Source organism: Stegodyphus dumicola, chromosome 9 (genome assembly GCF_044657685.1).
Source record: "Stegodyphus dumicola isolate Sdum_Otavi_A_Nest chromosome 9, ASM4465768v1".
Taxonomy (NCBI): domain Eukaryota; kingdom Metazoa; phylum Arthropoda; class Arachnida; order Araneae; family Eresidae; genus Stegodyphus; species Stegodyphus dumicola.
The window spans coordinates 84,407,756-84,427,279 of record NC_140776.1 but is presented as its reverse complement, the minus strand read 5'-3'; the positions used below and the strand labels follow the sequence as shown (position 1 = coordinate 84,427,279).

General features: G+C 32.8%; 1 protein-coding gene across 2 annotated transcripts in view; it reads left to right on the top strand.

Annotated features, from left to right (window-relative positions):
• The window catches only part of LOC118191768 (uncharacterized), a 148,849-nt gene that overhangs the window by 90,648 nt on the left and 38,677 nt on the right, over positions 1-19,524 (top strand). For both annotated transcript variants that reach the window (XM_085823706.1, XM_035362616.2), the window contains exons 8-11: positions 4,846-4,983; positions 10,493-10,665; positions 14,352-14,475; positions 15,888-15,979. In XM_085823706.1, coding sequence (XP_085679832.1) covers positions 4,846-4,983; positions 10,493-10,665; positions 14,352-14,475; positions 15,888-15,979 — 527 coding nt within the window. The remainder of the gene's footprint in view (positions 1-4,845; positions 4,984-10,492; positions 10,666-14,351; positions 14,476-15,887; positions 15,980-19,524) is intronic.

Sequence of the window (19,524 nt, the reverse complement as noted above, 5' to 3'; positions counted from 1 at the left end):
AGAGTAAATTGAAATATCGTATTACTTAGCTAAGTGGAAAAATGAATTGGTATTGTATACAGAGGAATTATTAGGTTGAGAATTAAGCCACTTTTAATGTAAAAAAAAAAATTAGGCCTCTTCCCCCCCTTTACTGCAGTAGTTTTATTTATGTTTACTGAATAGTTTATTATATTACATTGAATGGCAGCTTTAAATATTTGCTTGATTAGTAACCACTAAATTCTGTTCACTGTTAACACATATTAGTATTAGATTATTTTATAGATTTGTTTCTTTTTTAAAATACTCCTTAATTTGTAAGCCAACATTTTTATTTATTTATATAAAATTTATTACACATTAATAAATTTATTTAAAATTAATCAAATTTTATTTGCATTGTTCTAGTTTACTAGCACCAAATATGTTTGTCACTAAAAAATGTAGAAGGCTGCAGAGACGGGACAACACAATTAGGCAACTCCCCCCCCCCTCTGAGTGTTTCTGAGAGGTGTTTATTTAAGACATTTGAACTCTGCAAATTATAATTTAGACCAGAGATGGGCAAACTCGCCCGCCATAAGGTTCTATCCGGCCCGCGGATAGAATTTTAATTTGCCGGTCCAAAAATATGTATTTATATATTATATATCCATCTCCTTTTCTACTTTGTTTAAATATTATTTTTTTACTTCCTTTTTTTCAAAGGACTGATGATATTTTTACTTTCTATATTTTTGTTCTACAAAACATAAATTGAACGAAATAGCAAGCACAGACAGCTTTCATTTGGTAAAGTGTTAAAAGCGGGAAGTTCTTTGTTAGTTATAGCTGTAGATTGGCACCAAAAAGCGTTATCGCTTTCTCGGAAGCAGACATATGGGAATCTAATGTAGATGAATTAGACCTCACATGTGGCAGACTGCGCATTTTAAGCTCCAGCCAGTGGCTTTTTCTTTTGGCGCGAGTTCTGATTTTATTGATTGTGTATAGAAAGATTGCGGACATTAGCATCATTGTGAGTAGTGGTGAAATTAATTAAAAGTATAGCGTAGTTAGTGCTTGTTTGGGTTATTCGTAAAATATTTCAATGCAAAGTTGATTCAGAGTGCCGTACTTTTAATGATGAATGGACCTGGAAATATTTTTTTACAGTTGTAAAAGATAAACCAGCGTGAGTGAAGCTGTAGAAGTCTTCAAAGAATATAACATTTCCTGTCATTTCACATCTAAGCATAAGAATTCCAATTACGAAGCAATGACCGAATTTGAAAGGAAACAAAATGCAGAAAGTCTTTGTAAAAAATATCAGGCCAACAAAATTTTTTGAAGAAGATAAACAGTATCCAGATCTCAAGGTTTCAGTGCCATTCAAACAGAATTGGATAATTTTACCATGCCTTTTAACGTAAATTGTGAAGCAGTGTGTTCAGATTTGCATCTTGAATTAATTGAGTTGCAATCTAACGTTCATCTCAAGCAATAATTTCTAAATATGCCAAAGTTAGAGTTTTATAAATCATTATTGAAAGTAAGTTTCCCAAATTTAATATATCACGCCCAGAAAATCAGTACTATGTTTGCTTCATATTATATATGTGAACAAGTATTTCAACTATGAACTACTTCTGAAACTTTGTCTTCTGAACTTTGTCTACTTCTGAAATAATTCTTTCAGGAAAGAATTATTTCAGAAATAGACTGACAGATGAGCGTTTAACCCTGTTCCTTAGAATAAGTACATTTAACTTGAATCTCAGTAAGGAACTTTTAAAAATGAAATCACAATTTCATTCATCTCATTAACATATTTAAATTGCAATACTTGTAATTATTTTTAGAATTTTAGAAATATTTTTCTTGTCCCACCAAAGGTTTCCCCCCCCCCTGCGACCGGAAAAGTTTGCCCATCCCTGATTTAGACAATAAAAAGTCCTACACTGAGACAGAATTGAGGATAGCTGCTTTGGTCACTCTTGGAGAAAAATTTCCAACAATGCACTGGTTGCATGATTACACTGATAGTTCTGTTATGCGTGCTAATAGTAATGCTCTTGTAGAGGTTTACTGTCAGCACTTCAGCTTTAGTGGGGCTGTTGGTGCAAATTGTACCAACTATGATGCTGAAGTGGCTGCTGTGTAAGAAAAAATATCAATTTTTCTGGTTTTTGTATTTCTTATTTTTTAGTTTTGCATTTCTTTAATTCTTATTTTGAATATTTATGTGGTTTTATGAAACTTATTGGTATTAAATTTTACTTCTTTTAGGTCTTTGTGTAAAATTGGTTGTAATTTTCTTACTTTTATCTCTTTTCCTCTCTCTTTATATATACCAATTAATTTATCTACGTTGCCAAATTGAAAATGGTATTTGAATTTGCTCTAATTTTAATTTAACTATTGTCAGTGAATACACAAAGATTTTTAAATTTGTTTATTAGTTTGTGGCAAATCCTGTCATTTTCTGCTACTTTATATGGTTATAGACAATTTCTTCCACTGGAAGGGCGAAAGCTATTCTCTGTCAGCAAAAGGCTAGCCTTGCTTTATGTTCAGTTTATTACTATTAATTTTCAGTAAAGCAGGATTTAATATATAACACAGAATACTTTAAAGATTTGAAAACACCTTATCCAGTACAGTGTATTAAAAATTACACTACTAAATATCTCTTGAAAGATTGTTTTTCAGCTTTCCACATTACCAAAATTAAGGATTAAGGATATCCTAGGTTACTTTAATCATTGAAGAATGGAAGGTTTTTTTTTTTTTTCCGTTTCACTTCTATAGCTGTGAAATACATTTCTCTCATTGACAATTTTTCCTTATAAACTTGCATATAAATAAAAGTGTTGTGTTTTTTATAAATGACTAAATAGGTGCTGTGAAACTTATTTTACTAGTTTCTCAAAGTGAAGTTTGATCAGCCATTCATGAAATATTTTTTTAAAGAAAGCCTTTATATTATGTGGCTTTTGACACTTTGATCATAGATTAGCTTTTAAAAGCAGAAGGGTGTTATTTAGTACCTTTTCTCCCCTGAATATATGCTTCACCCTCTTTTCCAAATTATTAAAAGTTAGATGAAATGGTTGTAAAACTTTATGGCAAGTAGTGATATAAACATACAATGACTGAATAAAGTGTACTTTAGATTTGAATTTAAAAAAAAAAAAGTGTTTGTCAAAATATTTTGTATTAATGATTAGTTTGTGTTCTCAGTAAAATATATTACTAGTCTGATCATAAGTTTCATTTAGAAACCTTGTTTCATGTGCAGTAATTATTGTTTGTTAAGTCTGAATTTAGCATTATTTTTCTATCAGAAATTTGTATTGCAACTCATTCATATTTGTCTAATTTTAGATTAAAAATAATTAGAGCTAAATTGGTATTTTGATCAAATATGTTTTAATAGACCTATCTCGGCAAATTAATAATTGTATTTATTGCAGGTTTAGTGTTTCAATAAATTATATATGCCTGTATTCTGAATTAAAAACATCAAAATAGTTATTATCAAAATTATGGAAATGCTTATCAGCATAAATATATAATGCGTTTTCATTTTGCATCCTATTTGTAGCATCCCACGATAACATCCTGTTTGTTACAGATAAAAATCAGAAACTAGAGGCATACTGTTACCCTTATAAAATTCTGCCACAAATAAAGCTCGGAAACACAAGAGTATGTTGTTATTGTCAATTAATGATACATAAAATCTTGTAGTTAAGTATTGATATCCTAGAAGTTTGTTCCTTATCAGTGGGGGGGGGAGGGAATTATTTTATCCATACTTCTTAACTGCATTTTGCACCAATAGCTTATTTCATATCATGAATGTTATAAAATAAAATGTTTCTGATATTCTATAGTATTGTTACCAGCTTTGATTTTTAATATCTTTAATAAGCAGGCCAGATGGAAGAGGAAACTTCAAACTTTATTTCAGTTTCAGATGTATACTATTTTTTATGGGTAATAGCTGAAGTAGAGCAAAAAGAATAAGCTCTCTTTAGCTAAAGATGAATACTACTATTCATGAAATAGGTGACAAAGCAAGACTAAATCATTAAGTAGAGCTCTGAATGACACACTAGTTTAACACGGATTAAGTAACAAAATAAATTTAAAGTAAGGATCATATTAATCACCATATGTAATGAAAGAATTAGTTTAGAAAGCATATTAATAAAAAAACTAATTAAAAAAGGGAAAAAGTGTAGAAAGAATAAACTTCTGCCAAGAGCATTTGGAATTCAAAAGTAAAATTTTCAGTATTTAAGATTAATAATTAAGCTTCTTTTCAATTGTTAATTGGTTGTATTGCAGTTAATTACAATAATTTATCAATTAATTTCATCTGCATTATTTATTCAAATTTGAAATTATTTTGCCATTTTCCTTTAAAATTAATTCTTTAGATTTTTCTTCTCTGCCAGAATGGTAAACATGGTGTTTTATAATTTTAATTAATCTGATTTTTAAATTTTGTTTTTAATCTGACTTTTAGAGACTGAGATGAGATTTTTGCTTTTTTTATGGCTTTTATTAGCATAACTGCCTATTTTATTTCCTAAGTAGCATGGTGGTGAAGATTACTCTTCCTATTCTTCCCCATCCCATTACATATATATATAATTTTTTTGTTTATATAATTAAATACAAGTATATACAGATTCATATTAAGTATAATTATGTATATTCAATTAAATATAAGTATATGCAGAGCAAAAAATTTCTTTGAATTCAATTTCTTTTTGTAGCAAAGCTATTTTTAAATAAATCCCTTTGCTGTTTACTTTTAAATTATCTTGATTAATTTTTTACCTTGTACTAATTGGCTTATTTAATATCTAGGAGCAGATCAAAGTCTACAAAAAGTATGATTGAGGCTGTAATTCCTCCTGAAAAAGCTAATCCTCAGATACCTATTGTTAGAATTAAAAGGAGATTCAACCATGATAGATCGTGTAGTTCACATTCAGTTGAAAAAGTGTAAGCATTTTTTTTTTATACAATGTGTAAAAAATAAGCTGTTGAAATTGTTTCTGATATGTGTGCAAAGTTTTTGTTTGTGATATGTTTTGTGAAATTGTTTATGTATGTGTGCAAAGAAATGTATATGCTAACAAAATTTAGTATTGAAGAAAAAATTGAATTATTTTTGAGAAATAAAACTGTGTGTCATTATCTTATAGAAAACTTCATTATTATAACAGGGTAAACTTAGTAATATTTTAAATTACTGAGTATGAAAGGCTGTAATATTTTCAAGCCAGATCAAATGCCTTTTTTGTTTGAGAATTGGAAATATATTTTTTTTAAATTTTTCTTTCTGTTACTGATAAAGAAATCTTATTGAAATGTTCATTGGCTAATTAATTTTGACTAAACACGCAACTAGCTATATGAATAAGAAAAATAATATATTTACATAGAACATTCTAAGGGCATATATTTTTGTTAAACTTGGAGAGAAACAATGAAAGTGCTTTGAAATAAGCCTGCTCAGTCACTGGCAATAGAACATAGGATGAACTGTATTTGTTCTCTAGCTAAACCTAGCTGTTAACCATAACTCCAAGGAATGATTTTTTTTTTCTTATACAAATAATAGTCAGTGTTAAATTAAGTATTTATAACATAAATTTACACTTGAAAAAAAAGCTCTTTTTATGATTCTGGGGGAAAATCAAGTGTTGCACTCGTGAAATGTCAGCAGAATAAGAATATGGATATTTAGTGAATATAATTTTACTTGTGTGAAGTTTTCTTCGAGTTGAGCACTGAATTATTTTTTAGCTGTATAACGTTTTATAAATATACAAATCACTTTACTTGTAATTAATTTAATATTAAAATTTGCATTGTATATCTTCTACAAATACAGATTATTTTCAGTTGAAAGATTCAAGCATGAAAATCTTCATTACAATCATGATGTAAAGCTACATTATGTACTTTACATCTATAAACAGTAGGGCTATAGCATTCTTTACAACGATTGAACAACAATTCTTTACATCTTCTATTATCCTTAGACTTTACGATAAAATATCTACCATCTCCATGCAGTAGCTTTTGAATGCTGAATTTATGAGGTCTTCCTGTTGCTGATCTATTTCTGGCTAATTCTGTACTCTCAATAGGATTTTGTAAAAGGAATAGTGCAATCTCGCATCTGAAATCTAAAAGAGACTTTTTATTTCCAGTCATGATAGCATTTTCTATGCATTTGTCTGAGATATGTCAATGTAATTAGTAAATATTGACCACCACCATTTTTTGCCATGAACTCTTATTCTGTAATTAGCTACTAAATTGTTGCATAAATTGACTTCTATTTTGGCTTTGTATTGCTGAATAAGATGAGGCTGAGATACAAAAACTGTTTTCCTTTGTGTTCTTGAATAACAGAAACACTTTTTATGCACTGGATTCTCCCAAATCTTGAACCAACACTTACAACCGAATTATCGGATAAAAATGATTTTGTTTTTCTCTTCATACTGGATATCATAATGATCAATGAATTAGAAACCTTTGAGATTTTCATTTGAATGCATGCTAGAGATGAAATATGCAAATTTTATGTGACTTGAGTTACACATGGTTAGAGCGCTTTTATAAGTAAGTAAGGTGTAAGAGTGCTTTTCACAATGAATGAAGTAAAATGAGAAAAACAACAGATCTTTTGCCATTTGATAAAGGGTTTAGCAGGGGGCCTCGATTTTGAAGACAGCAAATCTTATTGGGTTCTTAAAAGCAGCTATATCAAAGGTTTTGAAAAGTTGGAATCAAAACCCACTGTCCTTCTCTAGAAGATGTAACTGCGGTGTTCGAGCACAATTTTCCAAGAGAGGGATCGACAGCGTCTCTGATGAATTGTACGGCAGAACAGGGACTCTACTGTGCTTTAATTGGCGCAGATCACTAACGAAGGCTCTTCCCAACAAATTTCAGCTCAAACCATGCTCAGATAATAGGAATGCATAGTAGGGCACCTGTGAGAAAAACCACTCATTTCTGACCGATATGCAAGAATTTGTTTACAGTGATGTTGGAAAAGAAGACACTGGACATCTGAGGATTGGAAACAGGTAATGTAGTCGAATGAATCTTGCTACACATTATTTTGCACTGATGGAACACGCTGAACTTGGCGAGAATGCCATGAAACCATCTTGCCTTACTTGCACTGTGGAAGGGTCTGGTGGGAGTATCATGATATGGGGCATATTCTCTTAACATGGAAGTGAAGACCTGGTGTTCCTCTAGGGTAAATAAACAGCCACGATATACCTACATGTACTGGCAGATCAAGTGCACTCTGCAATGTTGCATTTTTACCCTGATGGTGACTGATACTTCATCCATGGTTCGCTGAACATCAGTCTGACTTCCAACACTTGGCCACCGCATAACCTGGATCTTAACCCCATAGAAAATGTATGGGATATGGTGGAAAGACGCATCTGACAGCACTCTCTTCTTCCATCTAATTTACGAGATCTAAAAAGCTGCATAACCAATGCATGGTATTCTCTGGACGTAAATGCACTACAGAAGCATGTTGACTCGATGCCCAAACAAATCAGAGTAGTTATCCATGCAAAAGGTGGTCCAATAAAATATAGGTGTTGGGTTTCTAATTCATTGGTCAGTGTGTGTAATAACCCGTCTTTCTTACAGGCACATTTTACTGTTTCTAGTGAGCACATTTGTATGCATTTTTTTCTAATTGTTCCTGTAACACTAAAACCTTTATTTTTTAGATGACAGAGAAGATTAAATGATGTAAAAAAGTTATCAAAGTAAATAGCATGATTGGTGGGAGTTTCAACAACATGAGCAAATTTATCACCACTCTTCCACCGAGACCTAATCCTTCACATTCTCATAATTTTGGAGCTGTTGAATAAATATCAAAGTGGAACCTGAATAAATATCAAAGTGAAACGTGTTCATCAGATGATGCCAGAGTATCCAAATCTTATGGTTCCCTTTTAAAAACATCTTTGCCGAATGTTAAAAACTTTATGCAGAACTAGAAATAAACTTAAAAAAATAATCACTATAAAATACTAGCACAATTAATTATTACAGTTAAGTACAGTTCTTAATATTAGAATAGATGTATAATTTATTAAAGAGTTAAACACGTTTATCACTGTGATGTATGATGAAATATAATTGAAATAAAACTCCTTTGCAGAATATTATGCTATAATATTCACCTATAATTTTAAAAAAGCGGCAAAGCAATTAAAAATTTTAATCAAAACTTTCAAAAATTCATTTTTAGGCATTTTTTAATATTTTTTTATTATTTACACCAATAAAAAGCATAAAAATTGTAAGAGAAAATTGTTTGTTTGAATTTTTTAATTCAGATTTTAAATGTTATTTTCTAAAAGTAGCTACAAATTTCCTTGCATAGGAAAAGCTAAAAATATACAGATCTGAAAGCATGCAACAGCTTTATAATTATTTAGAATGTTAATTATGCTTTATAAGCATATTAAGTTTTTTAAAGTCAATCTCAGTTTTAAAATAAAAATATCTGAAAATTCTTACTTGCAAAATGAGGGAATACCACCGGCTTTTTCTTGACAATTTATACATGCTGCAATAGCCAACCATTGTTAAGTTTCTGAAAGTCTTCCCTACTCGTCCGGATGTGGTCAGTGGGATGGCCAGTAATGTGTGAAACAAGAGAGAACATTTTTTATAAGGCTCTTGTAGTCTATTTCTTGTAAGGTCCATGATTCCTTGCCTTTGGATTCTATGTATATACTATATTTGCACAGCTAAATGATAAGATTCACATTAGTTTGCAGCCCCAGAAAGAATGTTGAAACTTTTTTTTATAATTTATGAATTTTATATAAACAATGCATATTTCATGACTTAAGGTCACTAAAAATCGGGGAACTATATTCTTTAGCTGGTCAATAGGTTTTGTTTTTATTTATTTGACTATGGCAAAGCACTCGTAGTCTATCTGCCTAAGGGGAGGGATACCTTCGTGGGGGACTTTCTAAGGGAAACTGGTTTGCATACTCTTTACACATGGGAAAACTACGAAAATGTCCATGCAATCAGCCCATTTGTGGGATTCAAACTTCGGACCGAACCCTACCAGTGTTCAACAATTTTACCACTCGGCTGCTGGTGGGCCCCGATCACGTTTTCCACCCCATTTGAGTGGGATTTCCCTAGATCGTAGTTGATTTTAACGTGATATTTCCCGCTATTGTGCAAGTATTGAGGATAGCTTGTTTTTATTGTTAAAATAGATTAATTTGGTAAAAACAAGGCATTAATAGTGGTGCTAAGAAATTGCAGCATAATGTGATTACACTTATGAAGCAGAAGCTGAGAATGGAAAACTTAGCTAACTTATCAATTATAATGTAATTATATAATAATTATTTATTAACATATAAGTATTATAATTAATTATAATGATAATTAAACTATTAGAATTCATTGTAATGATAATATAATAATTGAATAATTATAATTGCAATTATAGTATAAAAAATTTACTTAAGTTTTATTGTAAAATAATTTGGAAAAACTAATTTGGAAAGTGCTTGTATTTTTATAAATTTATAAATAAATAAATAAATGCACAAAAATAAAAACAATGTAATAAAACAGTTAATTATATGAATGATGAGCAGCATATTGATTTAAATTAATTAAAAGTAATTTTTTGTTGTCTCATGTTTGTGCACTTTGAATACGGGGAAAATAAAGAGGGGAAAAAATCCGTATGACATGATTCATGTCCATCCATCCTATTTTGAGAATAGTTCAGTCTGAGTGGCACATGTGTGTTTGCATTCATGTTCGCAGCTGAGGTGGTCAAACTACATCACTGATGTCCACTCCATTATTTAATTATGTTATTAGAAATTCTGATTCCTTTTAGAGGTAGTTAGCATAATAGGTTCAAAAATATTTATTGATATTTTAATTTTTTTATTTCCTATTTGTTAATTTCTCATAAAAATAAAACATCCATACTTAGCTTTATTTATTTATTTATTTATTTTTTAAATTTAACTTTTATACTGTGGGTGTTTAACATAGTTTACGTAGTTCACCCCTTTTCCAGTATTTGCAAATAAAGTGTAAATCACATTAGTTTCATGTATGGCAAGTAGCTGTATCAAAAGTTGTCAGTGTTAAAATTATTATCAGGTACCCACGTATATATATTCTGAAAAGCCAAACAATATTGAAAATACATGTTCCAGGTTAAAATTTAAAAATATTATTTAAAACTGTGACCTGAATTATATGTTTATCCAACATAATTTTTTGACAGTTGTTAAGCTTCAAATTAATTGATTTAATTGTATAATGTGCCAAAAATAGAGAGATACATATTTTATGTACGGTTTTTAACATAAAGATTTTAATTTTGCAGTTAAAATTTAAATAAAAAATGGTTGCCTGAATTTCTTTAACAAAATTTACATGACTTTAATAGGTCAGTTGATGAACATCCAAAAAATTATGAGACTGTTGTCAGTCAAGCTGATTCTGAGCTTATGCCTGAACCTGACCCCGAACCAAAGATTGAAATCGGTCCAGAACCTAAAGTGAAAGATATTTCCGATGTTCAAAATGATAGTCTTCCAATTAAGAATGTTGAAATTAAATGTGAGTTGCTTCTGAATCTTTTTGTTGTAACATTTTTAAATATATAATGTTTATTAAATGTTTGTTGTAATAATTAAGAGATGAATCTTGAAATTTAAATTTTTATCTTATTTTGTAAATAGTCTTTATTGCATATGACAAGCTTTTATATATACTATTAAATAAAAATATTATCAGGCACCCACGTATATATACTCTGAAAAGCCAAAACATTATGATCACCTACTCAATAATGCTCTGTGTGATATTTGGCCTGCTAAACAGCTGCAACTAACCTTGGCATTCATGCTACTAGTTCTTCATAGGTGACTGGAGACAGATTGTACCAAATGTTTAAGCAGTAGTCATACAAAGTCAGGATATTCTGAAATGGTTGTGTTTGAGCTCCAAGATGACATCTCAAATGTGCTCTGTTGGATGAAGATCTGGGGAGTTTTATGGTCAGGACATTAATTGGAATTAGTCGTTATGCTCCTTGAACCACTCTAACACAATTCGAGTCTTGTGACATGGGACACTGTCCTGCTGGAAGATTCCATTTCCAGTTGGAAGAGAGGTTCCATGTAAGGCTGCAACTGATCCACAGTAATGTTCAGATAGTGCACAGCTTTCATGATCTGTTCTACCCCAACTAAGGGTCCCAGAGGCACCCATAAGATTATTCAACAAATCATAATACCATCACCACCTTGTGTATGACCTGCTGTACAAGGGGAAGCAACTGTTTGCCTATAAGATGGCATACTGTGACATGACCATCAAAGTGATGAATGAAAAATCCTGATTCATCCAGCCGGGCGACTGGTCTTCCACTTATTGTAGTCCACTGTAGTCATTGATGTTCCTGAACCCACTGTAGGCACAGTTAACAATGATGCTTGGTCAGCAGAGGCACATGAGTGGGAGGTCTGCTGTGCAGTCCCATATCCAACAGCGTCTGATGAACTGTGTATTCTGAAACACTTGCACCTTCGATATGCATAGTATTGAGGTGTCAGCTGAGCCACTCTCTGGTGCTGATTTTGCTGTACCAAGCAGGACAGTGACTGAGGTCCTTCTTTCTTTGATAATGCATCAACATCCAACACCTTAACATCTGCTGCTGGTTTCACCATCATTTATCCACTTTGCATAAATACTTAACAACGGCAAATTGTGATCAGTTATGCAGTTTCAAAGATACTTGTTCCGTGTCTTCAGGCTATAATGATCTGCCCATTATCAAATTTGTTTAGATTAGCAGCCCTTCCCATCACTCGCAAAATTAAGGGCAAGAATCATGCTCCCCATGCCATCCAGATGAGGTAATTGAAAAATGTGAGGTTGGTCATAATGTTTTTGGCTCATCAGTGTACGTATATATATTAAATAAATAAATGTAAGGAAAGACTATTAAGAATCTTGCGCCGAGGGTGCAGTGATTTAGAATTTGTAAATTGGAATATAAACTTCAAATTGTAATTCTCTTAATTCTAAATAATAGAATTTTAATAGCAGTATTTCCCTTTAATTATAATTACATATAGTATATATATATATATATAAAATTACATACCTCATATATTACCTTAATTACTTAAAATTATGTTTAAACATATGCTTTATATATATATATAAAGCAATATAATTAAACATAATTTTAAGTAATTAAGGTAATATATGAGGTATGTAATTTTATTGAATTGTACACATTATTTAGATTAAAAAATTCATTAATTTTTATTTTATTCATGATTTTTAACATAATTTTATCAAATAATTTAGCAATAAATAATTAGTTAAACCAAAATAGGGATTTTCCTCTTTTGCAGAATGAAGCATAATCTTACTGTCATTATTTAAGAAATGCATATTATTTAATCTTTTGTCAACATTTTGTATATTAAATATAATTTTAAACATACTTTGGAATATAGAAAATAAATCATCTCCATGCAAAATAGTCTTTGCATTTCATGCTACTGAGTAAATACAAATGAATATCTTTCCAAAATATTGCATCATGTGGTGAATTTATTATGAAACTCTTTTAATATTTTTTTTCTTGGAAATAAGCAATTAATGTTTTTTTCTTGGAAATAAACAATAAATTTATGTCTGTGACCAACCTGTCAAATAGCATATGTACCGCAATGTTTTAACATCTTAATTATTATGATTGGAATCTAAGTTTAATCCAAGTTTTTGCTCAAAGAAAAAAATCCCAATTGTACGAGGGTTGGAACTTTAATAGTGGCAGCTATTTATTTACAAGGAATACAAAAGTGATTCATGTTTTACAGTCCTTCAATATAGTTGCCAGCATTATGTACAACCCGTTTCCAACGATGTGGAAGTCGCAGAATACCTGTAGCAGGACCTGTTTTGTTGATAATTTGAATGGACCGGTCTACTGCCGCAAGAATCTCAGGAACAGTTTGGAAGCTAGTGCCACGAAGTGGTTCTTTCATCTTAAGAATTAAGTCATAGTCACAAGGGCTTAGATCTGGGGAGTATGGTGGATGGTAAGGCACTTCCCAGCCCCATCGCTTGAACAGCTTGCGCTGCATGCGGCTGAGCTTTGTCATGCAAAATGAGAGGAGCATTCTGCAGAAAGTGTCGCCATTTTTTTTCTCAAAGCTGGTCGGAGATTGTGCTCCAAAAATGAGCAGTAATACTGCGCAGTGACGGTCTGCTGTAGGGGAACAGTATGCGTTAGGATGACACCATGGCAGTTGTACACGAGAATCACCATAACTTTCACATTGCTGGGGTTCTGACGAAATTTTGAACGTCGTGGTGACCCGTGATGATGCCATTCGTTTGATTGGTGTTTCAGTTCTGGCTGGTACGATTGGGCCCAAGTCTCATCCAGCGTAATGATATGGCGTAAAAAAGCATCTCCTTCTCGCTCATAGCGCTCCAGGTGGGTTTGGGCAGCATCGTATCGTAGCCATTTCTGCATTTCCGTCAATTGATGTGAACCCATTGTGAAGCAATTTTTTTCATGGACAGGCGTTCCTTCAGAATGTGCAGCACAGTTGTATGCGCGAATCCTGTTTGTCCGGCCAGCTGTCGAATCATTTGGCGGCGATACTGTCCGTTAGTGCGGCAACAGCTTGCGCGTCTGCATCGCTGACACTTGGACGACCTGGCCGCAGCAAGTCTGCCACGTTTTGCCGTCCTTCATTGAATGCTTTCGCCCATCTTGCTATGGTTTTGTAAGGCAATGCAGATTCCCTGCAAGCCTCTTGAAGCCCTTGATGACACTGTCGTGCTGTACAACTTCTGGCACATTCAATTTTTATCCAACATCGTTGTTCTTGTTTTGAAAACATCCTGACAACACTTACTTTAGACCACGAGCAAATACAAGGATCCATTCTTCGCGTCACTCCAGGCAGGACGAGTCTTTTTGCTGAGAGGTAAGGTAGGTATGTAGTTCACGTGGGGTATACGCGATATTCTTTGGTTTTGTTGCGTAGCGTTTTTTCAGCTGTGTTGCCACTATTAAAGTTCCAACCCTCGTATATTAACATCATTGTCAGGCCTTTAGTCTAAAACTAATAGAACTAGATCATTAGAAGCTGGCCATTAAACTTTTATATTTGTTGCATGATAAATACTAATACTTAATTTAATATTAAGCATTCTGGAAAACTAATAAGTATGAAAGTGAAAGTAAAACTTCATTCATTATTTGCTAGTGGAGGAGCCAGTATTTCATCAAGAGCTTCCTTATATGAGCAATTCCATGCCTATTCCAGACACAGTGAACCTGATGGACAATGTGACCAAACAAATGCAAAATCCTTCAGGTTCTGAGGATGGGTATGTAATACATTTAGTGACTGTTTTTATGTGTCATTCTTAGTTTTCCATTGTGTTGAATTGTATTTTATTTCGTCTTGTAAATCTTTTATGTTGAAGAAGAAAAAGTTAAAATCATCAGCTTTGTTTAAATTGTTATATACACTGATGAGCCAAAACAATATGATAATCCCCACATTTTTTTGAATGAACTTATTTGGATAACATGGAGAGCATATGATTAAGTGGGAATGGTATTTAATCGTTGCTGAAGAAGGTAAGGTATCATTCTTTCACTTACGTCTGCGAGAGATGGGAAAGGCTGCTGATCAAAGCGAATTTGTTAGAGGGGAGATTATAATGATCCAATGACTTGGAATGAATATCTCTGAAACTGCACAACTGGTAGTTAGTTGTTCACAATCTGCTGTTAGTATTTATGCAATGTGGATAAATGATGGTGAAACAAGCAGTAGATACCAAAGTGTTGGATGTTCATGCATCATCAAAGGAAAAGGACACTTGGTCCAGCAAAATCAGTGCCAGACATTGGCTCAGCTTACAGCCCAATACAAAGCAGGTCTACCTGCTAGTGCTTCGGAACACACAATTTAGTGGAAACCATTGGATATGAGACTGTGCAGCAGACATCTGACTCATGCGCCTCTGTTGACCAAGCATCATTTTCAACTATGCCTACTACAGCTATGCCAGGAACATAAAGACTGGAGCATTGATGAGTGGAAGACTGTTACCTAATCGAATGAATCACATTTTCTCATTCATCACTTTGATGGTCATGTCACAGTATGCTGTCTTCCAGGCAAACAGTTGCTTCCCGCTCTACAGCAGGTAATAAACAGGCTGGGGCTTAGGATGGCAGTATTATGCTTTAGATGACATTCTGATGGGCAGCTCTAGAACCCTTAGTTGTTGTAGAACAGATCATGAAAGCTGTGGACTGTCTGAACATGATTGCAGTTCAATTGCACCCTTACATGGCATTTGTCTTCCCGACTGGAAATGAAATCTTCCAGCAGTACAACGTCCCATGTTACAAGGCTTGAATTGTGTTGGAGTGATTCAAGAAGTATAAGGACGAATTCCAGTTAGTAAACTTGGCCACCTAACTCGGGATATCTTACCCCAGTGGAGGAAATTTGGGATGTCATGGAGTGGCAGCTCGGAGAGCACCGTGTTGGAATATCTCGACTTTGCAAAACTGCTGCTAAAACATTTGGTACAACTTATCTCCAGTAATCCACCAAGAACTTGTGACATCCATGCCAATATGAGTTGCAGCTGTTTTGCTGGCCAAAGGTTGATGCATTGGGTTATTGAATTGGTGGTCATAATGTTTTACTCTTCAATGCATGTGTGTATGTATTGTTAATGTTAAAATTAAATATTTTTTTTTTACTTTTTTATGTTAGTTGTCAAGTACCAAATACATTAGAAGAACTTTTGGAAAAGCAGTGGGTACAGACTTCTAATTTCTTGATGGAACAGGCCCAACATTTTGATAGTATGTATTGCATTTTTTTTATATTTTGCATTAACCACTTAAGCAAGCATTGTTCATTTCCTCAACCATTTTCTTTGGAGAGAGGACTTGATGAAAAGTATATTGTGATGGCTACATTTGTTCTTGCTGCAAGAATATTCCTTATTTTCTATTCAAAGTAGTATCAGATTCTGTTAGTTTTGTTGAGAATAGTAGTAAATAATATATTTTCAGACTGGTTGCAAAAGTATTTTCGTTGAACAAAGCATTTAGCACTTGTTTAAAAAAATGACTGTAAAATTATTTCTCCAAAGGTTTTGTTTTTGTTTAACAAACAACAAAAAAGTAATGAAAGTTGAATGCTGCTTTGTTCAGGACATGTTCTCCTATAATGTACAGTGCAAAATCTGAAATCTGGATGTCCAATGCCAAATGATCTATTATCTGAACTTTCCATACATTTTTTAACACATTTTGTATGGTCTATCTAACATACGCAACTATGTTGCTTAGCAATAATATGAATAATAGTATTATATGATGTAATATGAAAACTTCATAAATACAGTGTTATCAACTAATGTGTTGAGAGATATGTAGATGTCTCAGCGCATAAGAGATTACAAGTTGGTGAATGGAAAATAAGTTGACAAAGTTAAAAATCTGTTCTAATAAAAATATACCAATTCATACATTATATGAAACTTTATTTTTTCCCTTGTGTCACTTTAAAGTGGTGATTTTAAATGGATACTAATACTTGCCCCGCTTTTAAACAGTAGTCTGCGAAACGGGTACTGTCCCGCTAATAAGTGGCAATCTGCGAAACGGGTACAAATACCCGCCCCCGCTTATAATGTGTTAATACACGGCATAACAGTGTGAGAACAGAGAATGTGATATTCAGGAAAAAATGACTGGAATAAATCAGTTTTTCTCACAATCAATTAAGGAATCATATTTTCAGTTTCAGCTTTAATTTGTGAAAGGGAGCAGCTTTTTTGGGGGGGGACTATGTGTGTGCATGTGTCCATCTGTATGTCTGTCCCTGATCTAGATCTACACAAAGCTGAAAACCCATGTTTGTTCAGAGTGGTTTTCTTTTGTTACTGGAACAGGGAAAAAAAAGTTCAGCCAGAAGTAAATTGTGCTGTTCCTTAGCTTTCTAATTTGATGCATCGTATTATATTTTTTATTCTGTTCTTAATCTTATCAAAAAAGTAAATTACTAGTAATCTGTAATGATAGTATCTTTATTTTACTTTCCATGAAATTTTACATCCATCATCCAGCAGTTGCATGCATTGAAATCTAAGGCCTGGTATTAAACACAGTGCAGTGCAAAGCGCATCTGAAAGGCAAAGCTCACATGAATATCTCCATACTCCGAATTCAGCTCTGAGCTAAAACCTGCTACTGAAAAACTGATGTGTTCTTAGTCATATGTAGTTTTCTTCCGGCCAATTTTCTTCTCTTCATCACTTCCAAGTGCATTGTGCAATAACTTTAAAGTTAGGGTCTATGAAGAATGACTTGTTTGCTTAACACAGCTCGTTGGAGTAAATACTGCAACCACTTCGCCTTTCCTAACGATTTTTGCCTCATCACTTATGTTGACAACTCTCACTGGAATGAAGGTCGTCATTAGTTAAGTGAGTGCCAAGGCTACTAGTACTCCTTTTGAGTGGTTATGGTTCGTAGAATATTCCTTTATGCTGTACCGGAAATTTAGCTGTGGACCCAGGCAGTAAATATTCTTTTCTTGATCACGGTGGTCTTGAGCTGTTATTTGGTGAATGGATTTAATTTAATTTTACTTCATTTTAAATTCTGAACTGGGTTATGTCCTCAGAGGCAAAATGCAGTTCGTTACTTTTTAAGACCAAGGAAAAATTGTATTTCCATAGAAAGTGTAATCCGAGTATGCAAGGGTCTGAAAAATTTGCTACATATGATGTTTGATGGTTGGCTGTGCTTCCAAACAGGATGTTAATGTTTAATTTTCTGTCGATATTGATCTTATCCCTGGATCAGGCTGAAGGGTAGCACTGGACGCCTATTCTATGATCACTGGATCTGTCTACAACTTGAGCGAACAATATTGACTCAAAAGAACCGGTATGGACAGCCATCCCAACTTATCGGAGAAAGCCATTCTGTGGTCCTCAGTTGGAGGGCGGGTGGGTCCATTTAACTTTACTGGAAGGGGACAAGGCTTCGAGGAGCTTTAGACCAATCGCAGTACAGACGAGTGACGAAATAGCGCGCGCTGGCTGAAGTTCTAGGAATATTCTTCCATTATTTCACTAACTCACACGCTGCATTTGTAGTTCGAAAAAAAAAAATTGCATAAAACAGTATTATGACCAACAAGCAGTAGAATATGCTGCTGTGTTATGTGAAAGAAAATCTCGTTTTTTAATGGGAAAGTTAACGCAGGAATTTAGAGCTAAGAAATAAAGAGTGATATGGGATACCACGAAAGCAATGGTAAATAGATAAGAATAAATGAATTAAGCTTACTTCAAATCCTTTTAGAAATAAACAATTTTAATTATTTAAATTTATAATATGATTAATTTACATTACAATCTAATAGCAAACTAAGTTTTTTTTTTTTTTCTTTTTTTTCATGTTTACATTAAAACTGTTTTCCCGCAATTTATTTTACAGTTACTATTCGAAAAATATTTCTTTAAATAAGAAATTAGAAAGAAAATATTTCTTTCTTAATATTTCTTCCCCTTTTTTATTTTCTTTTTCTATGAAAATTATTTCTTTCAGGAAAAGAAATAAAATTCATTCGCTATTACAGTATGGCCGATTGCTCCTGCATTCAATTATCACACACGCATCAAAATGCTTTATTTTAAATAATTTATTCTATAATTAACATGAAAGAAAATTATTTTTTCAATATAAAATACATAACCAAAATTAAACTAATCTATCCTGTATGTGTGATTAATTCGTTTTGCAATTTTTGTCACACAATTACTAATACCTTTTTTTCAATATTACATTGCTGTTATTTTAATTGTGTATATATATAAGAACTGCTCAGTTTAAATATTCTTCCTTCTCAAAAGATTTTGTTCTGTGAAAATAATTAAAAGATAGTAATATTTTCACAATGGAAGTACTAAAATAAAAATAATCAGTGTAGGTCTCCTGCATTTCAAGTCCTTATCAAACCAGCGTTTCGACACATTTTAAACAGAAAACTAATAATAATCAATATCTCTTTTACAATATAAAAATGAGAATGCTATGAACGGTATTTTTATTATTTATTTATTAATTTTTTTAAGTTTGCAAAGAAACAATGATTTTTTAATACTATAATAGGTTACAAAAGTACTATTCCATGAACAAACCCTCAGTCTTGCTAACAAGCCCACCAGCCGCCGAGTGGTAGAGTCGCTGAACGCAGGTAGTTTGGTCCGAGGTCCGAATCCCGCAAACGAGTTGGCCGGCGTTTTCGTGGCTTTCCCCATGTGTAACGTGTATACGAGCCAGTTTCCCTTAGAAGGTCCTCACTTAGAAACCAGTTTTAAAACGTATTA